Raw genomic sequence first — 12,105 nt, 5'->3', positions numbered from 1 at the left:
AAAGCAAAATGTGTGACCTTAACATTAAGAAAGTACAGTAGTAAGTACTCCCTTACATACTGTTCGCAACTTTTACTACCCAAAAGCTGAACTCATTCTCTAAACGTGTTTTATTCATTTTGTGTATCCCATTCCCACCGTACAGTAGTGACAATGCCAGTTTACTGAGAGAAGTTAACGCTGTAATCAAAGTAGCATCAATGATGTGATGTGCATTTGTAGGATCATTAATGAAGTCTCCCAGGAGTGTTTTGAAAGGAAGCAGGGTGTGGTCAACCATTTGCAATGCTTAACAGTGGAACGTCTCTTTGACCTTCTGTAGCATGTAAAGGTGATATGGTATACGTGTCTTGTTTAAAGCCCTCGTGATTTTTCAGTTGAACGTTTTTCAAAATGAGTTATGTCATAGAGTTTTGGGACTTGACGTAATTGAGTCACGTGTCTTACACATGTATTCTACCTCCTTTTAAAAATACGACTGTATCTGAATAAAAGATGCCATTTTCACCGTTGATGAGAGTTCAGACTGGTACCGAGAGACAATACTAACAATGTTGCTATGAAAGATCGAACATAGAACTGAAGGGAAGCCTCCTTTTGGCATCATTCCATGAAGACAGGTCTTATACTGTTAAATTAGTAACTAGTTACAGTAGCAATAGTGAGTGGGAATATTCTGACAGAAAACGATTTGATAACCAAAAATAAATGTTAGGTTAGTCCTTTATCTAATTAAATCATTTGAGAAGACAACAGTGTTCATAGGTTCATTGTAACCTGTGTGTTTGTAATGTCAAGGCTTCGACTAAGAATCATATAATTTACATTTTAAACATATCCATGTAATGTTGAAAAAAACATAAAAAGTATATCTTTAAGTTGGGGCTATCAAAAGAAAATGGGGGATTTTTGTACTTGGTTCCATCATATTACAGTTATCTGACTTCAGGGATTGTAGTTGCATGGACATCACATATTTAAATAGCATTGCTTACAGGAAACAAAGAAGTTATTCTTCAAGGTGAAAAACTGAGAGTAAAGGTAAGACACCCTTCCTACACAAACAATTAGAGACACAGACAGCTCATAACTCCTATCTAGATAACAAGCAGGCTGCATGTTAAATAGCACAGTGATTCATCTCTTAATCTAATGCTTGGTTACATTTTGTATTCAAATGTATATATTTTCCCTGACAGACATTATGGCAGTGGATTTGCTATCACAGGTGGATCCCCCTAACCAGACCTTCACTTATATCCTGACGATGGCATCCTTCGATATCCCCTCACCAGTGAACTACCTGGTCTTCGCTGTGGGTGTGCTGGTGTACATGTTCTCTTTCTTTGGCAACCTGACTATTCTGGTGCTTATCATCACCCAGAAGAGTCTACACAAACCCATGTTCTACATCCTCTGTAGTCTCCCACTCAATGATATTATAGGAATCACTGCCTTCCTACCCAAGTTGCTTCATGACATTGTCACACAGACCAACCTTGCATACTACCCCACATGTGTCCTGCAGGCCTTTTTGCTGCACCTTTACGGAGGCGCTGTTCTTTTCATTCTTGCAGCAATGTCCATTGATAGATACCTAGCAATATGTAAACCACTGCAATATCATTCACTCATGACACCTTGTGCAATGTATGCTCTAATCACAGTAGTTTGGTTCGTTAACTTTTCCCTCATGTTCATTTTGTTTGGCCTCCAGGCCAGAGCTAAAAACAGGTGCAGGAGCACCATGCAAAATGTCTACTGTGATAACATTTCTCTGCTAAATCTCTCTTGTGGTGATAATCTGACTCTTAACAACATTTTTGGTATTGCTCTGACAGTATTTTATCAGGGCCTTAGCTTGATTATTCAGCTTTTTTGTTACGCTAACATTTTTGCAGTATGCATTATGAATCGACATTCAGACACCATAAGCAAGGCCGTGAACACATGTATGTCTCAGCTCATCACATTTATATTATTTGAAACTATTTCCACATTTACAATAGCAGCATATCGCTCACAGACCTTATCTCCAAATGCTCGAAAATTAAGTGGAATGTTGATTTGGATCCTACTTCCTGTACTCAACCCAATCATATATGGAATAAAAACAAAGGATATTAGAGCTGTGCTTCACACACTGCTAATGAAAGACAATAAAATAGCTCTATAATAATTGTGAGAGGGTGATCTCTTCCCCAGTTATAAAAATTATTTTAATGTTATGGCCTATGTATTGTTGTACAATACACTTGTATCTAAATGAATGTTTTAACTGAAACAGTCAAGACATACAAAGAATGAAATAGGCTACTTTATATAAATGTTTGTATGAACAATTGTTGTATCGATCTTAAAACTATAGTTGACACTTGATGTTTGAACCTAAACAAGAATTAAATTGTTGACATCAACACTGGCCAATTTGACTAGTAAGAATTGAGTGGTAGATATCACAGGTGATTGCTGTTCAGTTTCAGTTGACTTCTCTCAGTGGTACCACTTTATGTTACGAAAACATTAATAAACACGTAAATAAGTATTAATATTAGCATTTCTAGCATAGCAGTGAGTAGTAATAGTAAGTAGTTGTAATGTCAGTTGTCTTTGTCTTGTGCAGTTGGAACCCATTATCAGCTGCAACTAGAAAAGCAAAATGTGTGACCTTAACATCAAGAAAGTACAGTAGGAAGTACTCCCTTACATACTGTTCACAACTTTTACTACCCAAAAGCTGAACTCATTCTCTAAACGTGTTTTATTCATTTTGTGTATCCCATTCCCACCGTACAGTAGTGACAATGCCAGTTTACTGAGAGAAGTTAACGCTGTAATCAAAGTAGCATCAATGATGTGATGTGCATTTATAGGATCATTAATGAAGTCTCCCAGGAGTGTTTTGAAAGGAAGCAGGGTGTGGTCAACCATTTGCAATGCTTAACAGTGGAACGTCTCTTTGACCTTCTGTAGCATGTAAAGGTGATATGGTATACGTGTCTTGTTTAAAGCCCTCGTGATTTTTCAGTTGAACGTTTTTCAAAATGAGTTATGTCATAGAGTTTTGGGACTTGACGTAATTGAGTCACGTGTCTTACACATGTATTCTACCTCCTTTTAAAAATACGACTGTATCTGAATAAAAGATGCAATTTTCACCGTTGATGAGAGTTCAGACTGGTACCAAGAGACAATACTAACAATGTTGCTATGAAAGATCGAACATAGAACTGAAGGGAAGCCTCCTTTTGGCATCATTCCATGAAGACAGGTCTTATACTGTTAAATTAGTAACTAGTTACAGTAGCAATAGTGAGTGGGAATATTCTGACAGAAAACGATTTGATAACCAAAAATAAATGTTAGGTTAGTCCTTTATCTAATTAAATCATTTGAGAAGACAACAGTGTTCATAGGTTCATTGTAACCTGTGTGTTTGTAATGTGAAGGCTTCGACTAAGAATCATATAATTTACATTTTAAACATATCCATGTAATGTTGAAAAAAACATAAAAAGTATATCTTTAAATTGGGGCTATCAAAAGAAAATGGGGGATTCTTTGTACTTGGTTCCATCATATTACAGTTATCTGACTTCAGGGATTGTAGTTGCATGGACATCACATATTTAAATAGCATTGCTTACAGGAAACAAAGAAGTTATTCTTCAAGGTGAAAAACTGAGAGTAAAGGTAAGACACCCTTCCTACACAAACAATTAGAGACACAGACAGCTCATAACTCCTATCTAGATAACAAGCAGGCTGCATGTTAAATAGCACAGTGATTCATCTCTTAATCTAATGCTTGGTTACATTTTGTATTCAAATGTATATATTTTTCCCTGACAGACATTATGGCAGTGGATTTGCTATCACAGGTGGATCCCCCTAACCAGACCTTCACTTACATCCTGACGATGGCATCCTTCGACATCCCCTCACCAGTGAACTACCTGGTCTTTGCTGTGGGTGTGCTGGTGTACATGTTCTCTTTCTTTGGCAACCTGACTATTCTGGTGCTTATCATCACCCAGAAGAGTCTACACAAACCCATGTTCTACATCCTCTTTAGTCTCCCACTCAATGATATTATAGGAATCACTGCCTTCCTACCCAGGTTGCTTCATGACATTGTCACACAGACCAACCTTGCATACTACCCCACATGTGTCCTGCAGGCCTTCTGGCTTCATATGTATGGAGGCGCTGTTCTTTTCATTCTTGCTGCAATGTCCATTGATAGATACATAGCAATATGTAAACCACTGCAATATCATTCACTCATGACACCTTTTACAATGTGCAGTCTAATCACATTAGGTTGGGGCTTTGACTTTGTCCTCATGCTCATTTTGTTTGGTCTCCAGGCCAGAGCTAAAAACAAGTGCAGGAACACCATGCAAAATGTCTACTGTGAAAACGTTTCCCTGCTTCTCCTCTCTTGTGGTGACGATCTGACCGTTAACAACATTTATGGTGTTGCTATGACAGTGTTCTTTCAGATTGTTAGCTTAGTCATTCAGCTTTTTTCTTACGCTAACATTTTTGCAGTGTGCATTATGAATCGACATTCAGACACCATAAGCAAGGCTGTGAACACGTGTATGTCTCAGCTCATCACATTTATATTATTTGAAACTATTTCCACATTTACAGTAGCAGCATATCGCTCACAGACCTTATCCCCAAATGCTCGAAAATTAAGTGGAATGTTGATTTGGATCCTACTTCCTGTATTCAACCCAATCATATATGGAATAAAAACTAAGGATATTAGAGCTGTGCTTGTTACCCTGCTAAAGAAAGACAATAAAATAGCTCTATAATAATTGTGAGAGGGTGATCTCTTCCACAGTTATGAAAGATATTCATTTTATGGCGAATGTATTGTTGTACCATATACTTGTATTTAAATGATTTTATTACATGAAATAGTCAGCACATACAATACAAACACGAAATAGAATGTTATAGTTTTACAAATGACTTGTATCTAAAATGAATATTCAGCATATGCAACACAAAAACTTGATGTTTTCATGAAAGCTTGGATGAGCAAATGCATTCAATTTGAAATGAATATTTTATACTGCAATGCATGGATGGATTAAGAAACCACTGGCCCCGGGGCCTGGATGTGTCAAGGGCCACCTCCCCCCTTTTTTTGTCAGGAATAATATTTATATTGTTTTTTTTAAACGCAAAAGTACTCGAGTAATCAACAAAATAAACGACGTTTATATTACAAAAATATTTGATCGTTGTAACCCGTGTACATTTGTAGCCCACACAACCCTCTCTCTCTTGAAAAATTACCATCATAGGCTTAACAATATTATATCTTCAATAAATAGTGTGTGTTGGGGGTGCTTAGACACAGCTCTAAAGCTATTGTTTTGCACTTCTCCCTACAAAGTTGAAGGGCCCATATTGCATGGAGTACTCAGCCCCTCTAAAGTCCTATAGTTAAACTGAGGGGATAAACACTCACTTGAAAGATATCATGATGGTTTCTTTCTTGTGACATCTTCAAAGTGAATGTTTAGGCTATTTTTTAGTTTAATCAGTAGGACTTTTGGGGCCCTGTTAAAGACATTAATGACTTAAGCCTAGCATATACCGGCTATGGCGCGTTGTGTCATATCATCATATCAATACAATACATATCAAGTTCATAACAGCGACATCACGCAGAGGCTCTGGGTTAGGGGCCCTCTGAGCTCATGAGCCCCTGGGCCTGGGCCCGGTAGGCCCGTTGGTTAATCCATCCCTGATGTAATGGTGTATTAATTTGAGAATTTTTGTTGACTTTAGTTTTGTTAACACTTGATGTTGTTACAACCCAAATAATTAAGCATTTACCACTCAGCACACTAACCAAACAGTCTTTAATTTTTTTTCCTTAAACACCAGTTCAGCATAAGCCCTGATGATGTCATATGTTGTAGTTCCATCTCTCATATCTCAAACTGCTCTAAAACAACTAATTACTGTTGAGACCGGCTAGGTCCTAGGGACATGTCATAAACAATTAAATACTTTTACATGAAAATAAATAATATGGTTAAGTTTTTTCACAAACTAATAATTTCAGTTGAGTATAGTGTAATAAATGTTGGTTCGTTTGTGAAGCAGGAAATTACTGCTAGGTGTCAGCCTGGAACAACAGGGGTTTAACAATATAAAAGTATTTATTACGTCTGGACAAAGGTTCTCTAAAATGCATAACCATAGGTGGAATACTACAGGGCACTGCACAGACTACACCGGCATTAAGGTAGGTCAGATCTCTCTTGACCACCTCACTTGGTGAAAGCACGGCACGCTCAAAGCTGGGCCAAATCCCCAGTTGACACCCCAACGTCACTGCAATTCTGGAACTCACTCCAACACGCACCAACAGGCTACATCACATGTGTATGGGAGACCCAACCAACCCACTTCTGACGGTGCACCTCCTCGTACCCTGTTTTCTCCCACCGCCAGGTAATAAACCTATCTCAAATTGGACAGGACAATAGTCAATAATAGCCAAGCGTCTAGACCCTCCCCCGGGGTCTGCGCTTTGGACGTCGTCCACTTTCCGGGGAGAACGTTTGCTGGACGCGTTGTCGGCTTCTCGGCTTAGTTGGTTACGGTCAAGTCGTCATTTGGCAACGGAGCACTCTGCCTACTTTCCCCGCCCTATAGCTGCTACAGCAGGAGGCAAATATTCCTCCCCTCCTGCCACAGGAACACTAACCCCTCGTACTCACTGACTTCGTTGCGGGCAGTCCTTTTGACTGCGAACGCTCGCCACCCGTCTCCCAGAGTGCTCAACTCCGACCAGCCTACCTCTGCCTCGGCCCAGTCCCCCTTTTAACCACTCCTATGCCCCCTATAATCAGCCACACCTGCAACCACTAATTAAATGAGCCCGCAGCTCATTGGGTGTGCTTTGCCTTCGGCAAGGGCACAACCTTTGTTCTCTCACATATATATTATTATTATTTTTTGTATTTCTTTTTGCCCCCCTAAAACTCAGTCAATATTTGGCCTACATAGACAACGTAGGTGTCAAAAGTTTCGTTTTGGTAGCGATTGAGTTGCTTCTATTGGATTTTACGTTCCGTTGCATGGTTTAGGCTTAAGTTAAGTTTTTGTGGCGAAAAGTGAAGCTAACGGTGGCTAATTTGCTAGCCACAGTCACTGACGTTACTAACGTCACTGCGTCACTGACGTCACGAAAGCACGCGTCTACCTTTGGCAGAACATTCGTTTCGCATCTGTTAACTTGGGGGATAGCTAGGCTAACTATAGCTTTACTGCAAGGCAGCTGCAGAAACGCCACAAGAAAAGAGGCCAGGGTGATAACTATTTACTCATTTTACTTTGTGATATGACACACAATTGTGATGTTTAATGTACAATATAAGATGATATTATTAAGGAAGTACATCTACTTTCGGAAACAGTAGTCTACTATTTCACTGAAGTATTAGCATCATGACATTAGCCTCTGTTGCCCGGGCAACACATACTACAGTGGTCTATGATGTAGCGTTATCTGTTTTCAATCGTTAAAATAAACATTCCTCACATATACATTTTCGTTGTAGGATTTATTCTGACATTAGAAAACGATTTGTTGGTGAAATTACCATTACCTGTGGTTTCAAACCAGTGTAGCTCATTGCAACGCTGTAGCTTACGCGATTCCATCTTCTACTGCCGGTAACGTCGTAGAATAATCTTCAAAGGGGGTTCTTTATTAATGAATGAATGCAATATGAGTAGGCTAAATGCCTGAAAATATCACGAGAAGGGAAAACTTAAAGGGACGTTTAAATCATAGAGATTAGGTCAATTTTTACACCGGTCTGCCAAATGTATTCGTTGATTCAGCTATGAGGCTGCCTTTTGCAGGGGAAATAAGAAGACATCATATTTCATTCTACACTTCACTCGTATTTTGAGTTGTAAATGAGCAGCAAAAAAAGAGATGCTTTTAAATCAATGTAATCTTTATAAATGATAAGTATGCATTTTTATATAAAATATACAGAAATATCAGTTGTAAAAATATCATTAAAAACGGACCCCTGTGCAACCGACCCAAGCAAGCACACCCTACAATTTCTCCAGAAATTGTATCCTCTGTAGTTTCTATTACAATAGACTGTTTCTTGATTCTAACCACTGAAATACTGTTAGAATGATGCACTTCTGATCCTTGATTTTTTAAGCAATTATGGCTTACATTATAATAAACTGTCGGAGCTGTTGCCTTAGTAGCACCAACATTTCTATATGATTCAGTAATAGGGACTCTGAATGGACACATTCCTCAAGCCAGGGCAGGTGATAAAGAAAACATTTAATCAATGGACAAGGGAATAGAAAATTGAAGAAAGTCCATCATTCCAATTTATCAGGTTTATGTAGCAATTTTAGAATATAATTGAAACGACTGACAAGGAATTTCAGCAAATCTTGGTTAGAACCAAGCTCTTTACTAATTGGTAGAATGTGTTTCACCTTAGACCAATAATAAAACTAAATACATTTCCAGGCATACTTTCCATACATAAGTACAAGTACAAATTGTGAATTACAATTAAATCTTCTAAATAAGACAAAATGCTGAATTAGTATGCATTGTAAAAATGCACATTACTGTATATTAAATGTCTAGTAATGATATAGAATTTCTTTAAAATTATTATTGTAAGTAGTTGTAGATAAGACAAAGAGAAATATCATTTTAACATTATATCACAGAAGAAAAGGACATGTATTTAGTTACATTTACATTTAGTCATTTAGCAGACGCTCGTATCCAGAGCGACTTACAGTAAGTACAGGGACATTCTCCCCGAGGCAAGTAGGGTGAAGTGCCTTGCCCAAGGACACACCGTCATTTTTGCACAGCCGGAAATCGTACCAGCAACCTTCTGATTACTAGCCCAATTTCCTAACCGCTCAGCCACCTGACTCCACCATTTAGTTAATCTTAAGCAGGAAGTTGTTTGCAAATATATTATGTGATTGGATGAGACACAGCTCTCTGCAAACAGATTTGCATAACTGCATGTGATTTGATAGAACATGATTCTGGGCTGGTGTTTTTTCACCACTGCTACAGAGAGAGGCTGCTGTGCACTTGGGAAACAGCACCCATGCTCTCTTGTCTATCGTGTTTGAAATATTACTGAGAAATATTACTTTTTGGGAAAGTTAATTTTGATGCTATTAGGTCCGTATTGACATGGACCGCAGCCCACCATTTCAATATTACTCCTCTAGGATAAGCTATCACTCCAATACTGTAAATAGTTTCAAATCAGATGACCAGCACACTAGAATTCTGATGTGTGTCGAATACATTCCATTGTTAACCTGAGAGGAGAGAAGAAACAGACAATTTCAATGAGTAAAGGCTGTATGATAGATGCTGTTGGTTCTGTACCTGTGGAATAATACATCCCTAGGAGGGAAATATTTTGCTCTTGAACATGTGTATCACCCTTTCTCTGATCTCTTTAGTTTTTAGACCATATATGATAGGATTCAGTATTGGAGGAAAAATTAATGTCGAGACCCCTATAAGTCTCCTTAGGTCCGGGGGAATATTTCTTAGTCTGTAGGAAATAATTGTGAAAAGACCTAGACATTCAAGAAGAAGAAAAACAATTAAATGAGTGGCACAAGTCTGTAAAGCTTTGTTTTTCGTATCAGATCCCTTGTTTCTGAAACATGCGACAAGGATCTGAAGATATGTGTACAGAACTGTCCCATTTGCTATCACCTGTGTAAGAGCCACAGTAAATAGACCGTAGATGTTATTGATGCTTGTATCTGCACAGACCAGTGACAGCAATGAGGGGTTGTCACAATAGGTGTGTACCATGAGAGACCTACAACGGGGCAAACGAAGCAACAGGTAGAAGAGAACACTAATTAGAGTAAGGTTAGTCAGCCACATCACTGTTATGACTTTCATCAAGTGGCTGTTGGTCATAATGACATTGTACTTCAATGGACAACATATAGCAATGTATCTGTCATATGCCATAGCAGTTAAAATAAAAATAGCACCAGTTCCATAAATATGAATGAAGAATGCTTGAGTGACACATGAGGAGTGTGGTAACGTCTTGACGTCTAATAAAATCTGTTTGATCATCTGTGGAAACAGTGCAGTGGTGCCTATGAGATCGTTGATGGGCAAGTTGAGCAACAAAAGATACATGGGCTGGTGGAGGCTCTTATTTCCGACAATGGTGATTATAAGAAGAAGGTTGCAGAACAGGATGATCATATAACCCAGGGATGCAAAAAGGAAAGCAGGGATGACAGTGTCAGGAGGGAGGTTGTAGCTTTGAAGTGTTAGAATAGATGACACATTTGCAGGTTCTTCCATTGTCTTGGAATCAGGCTTCTCTTCTTCAGAAGTGTGGGTACACTAATTAAACATACAAATCAATTAACAAAATTACACTTATTCAAAAAACATCCAATACATTGAAATTGACAAATATTCCTTATTTCATCCTTTTACTTACATCTGTTTCCGCACAGCATAAAACTGGTTCAGTTTATGCCTAGTCTCTCCACTGCAGCACAAACAATTGTTATCCATGACCATTCATTTTCAATGACACACTAGGAAACAGCAAGTGTATATATTGAATGGTTTCCATAGCCACGCAAAATGTAAATACCTACGAAGTCTTCTGAGATGGTGCATAGGTAATGTGTATCTTCCTAAAAGAACCCATTGCGTCATTTTCTCAAGAGAATCGCGAGGAAGAAAAAAACACGAGCAGTTGTTTTGAGGGTTTTGCCAAGACAATACATTTCAAACTTTTTCAAACACATTAAACATTTAAGACAAATATTACAGTAATTAGAGTCAAACCAAAAACATAGTATTTAATCTGAAATCTGTATGAATATAGGTTATAAATGAAATTTGTAAATGGCAAGAAACAGTAGCAATAAATTAATACTGTAATTCCATAAACTACGGTGGCCCTAAGGTGCACAACACATCTATGTAATCGCAGCAAACAAAAACTGACAACATTTCCCCCTATCACACAGCATTACACAAACAGAGGCCTGAAGCAAACAAACCTTTTGCAGAAACAGCAACAACAAAAACTGTTGATGCTGTTGGACTTTGGGTTTATGTTGCTGTGGAATAATTGTGTTGTCACTTAGCTAGGCAAATGCTGCAATGTTGTAGCATCTACATGTAGCCTTACTTTTGTTTTTGTAATGACGTGTTACTTTCGTATCGTAAATGTTGTGTTATTATGGGTTAATGTTATATTGACCAAGGACTGAGCTTATCTTGGCCTATTTCTCAATGTAATCATCCATTTCATCCTCTACTAGGCCTACTTCATCCTCCCTATCCTTTACAAAGCTACCACAACCAACGACTGCGCAGTGGAGCAATTGATATGGAAAAGGATAGGGAGGATGAAGTAGGCCTAGTAGACCAAGGCACATAGGTTGTTAGAGGTTGATCACCTACGGCTGAACACAAGCTTGCAGATACTGTTGCTTTAGCGACTATTCACCTTCCCTAGTGGCCAAAAAATATAGTGACTAGCGACAATCTGTTACTTTCTTCTTTTTCAAAAAAGGTTTTAGAATTTTTTTAAGGTTGAAAAAAAAGACGAAAAAAAGTTACGCTATTTTGGGGAAAGTTTGAAAACAAGTTCTGAAAAAAACGTTTTGAAAGGTTGAAAAAATAATTTCGAAAAAATAATTTCGAAAAAAAGGTTAGATTTTTTTTATGATCTAATCACAGTCGTTTGGTACGCTAACTTTTCCCTCATGGTTATTTTATTTGAGCTGACAACAGGTGCAGAAACACCATGCAAAATGTCTACTGTGAAAAAGTTTCTGCTTCTCCTCTCTTGTGGTGATGATCTCACTGCTAACAACATTTTTGGTATTGCTGTGATAGCATTATATCAGGGCCTTATCAGGATTATTCAGCTTTTTTTTAATGCTAACATTTTTTTTTTTTTTTTTTTTTTTACGATTTTGGGGGGAAAGGTTGAAAAAAGTTTTTCTAACAAAGGTTACGAAAAAAAGGTTTTGAAA

At 38.0% G+C, this 12,105-nt stretch overlaps 3 protein-coding genes across 3 annotated transcripts; 2 read left to right on the top strand and 1 right to left on the bottom strand.

Annotated features, from left to right (window-relative positions):
• Positions 1–1,204: 1,204 nt before the first annotated feature.
• LOC136952029 (olfactory receptor 11A1-like) lies at positions 1,205–2,176 on the top strand. Its single transcript, XM_067246698.1, has one exon. It carries the CDS (start codon positions 1,205–1,207, stop codon positions 2,174–2,176), a length of 972 nt encoding a protein of 323 aa, XP_067102799.1.
• A 1,681-nt stretch (positions 2,177–3,857) lies between these two features.
• LOC136952028 (olfactory receptor 11A1-like) lies at positions 3,858–4,829 on the top strand. Its single transcript, XM_067246697.1, has one exon. It carries the CDS (start codon positions 3,858–3,860, stop codon positions 4,827–4,829), a length of 972 nt encoding a protein of 323 aa, XP_067102798.1.
• A 4,640-nt stretch (positions 4,830–9,469) lies between these two features.
• On the bottom strand, positions 9,470–10,405 carry LOC136951930 (olfactory receptor 52B2-like). Its single transcript, XM_067246591.1, has one exon. It carries the CDS (start codon positions 10,403–10,405, stop codon positions 9,470–9,472), a length of 936 nt encoding a protein of 311 aa, XP_067102692.1.
• Between the last annotated feature and the right edge of the window lie 1,700 nt (positions 10,406–12,105).

Source organism: Osmerus mordax, chromosome 11 (assembly GCF_038355195.1).
Source record: "Osmerus mordax isolate fOsmMor3 chromosome 11, fOsmMor3.pri, whole genome shotgun sequence".
NCBI lineage: Eukaryota > Metazoa > Chordata > Actinopteri > Osmeriformes > Osmeridae > Osmerus > Osmerus mordax.
This window is presented reverse-complemented; position numbering and strand designations above follow the sequence as displayed.

Coding starts and splice junctions, on each gene's coding strand:
- LOC136952029 (XM_067246698.1), top strand. CDS start 1,205: ATGGCAGTGGATTTGCTATCACAGGTGGATCCCCCTAACCAGACCTTC.
- LOC136952028 (XM_067246697.1), top strand. CDS start 3,858: ATGGCAGTGGATTTGCTATCACAGGTGGATCCCCCTAACCAGACCTTC.
- LOC136951930 (XM_067246591.1), bottom strand. CDS start 10,405: ATGGAAGAACCTGCAAATGTGTCATCTATTCTAACACTTCAAAGCTAC.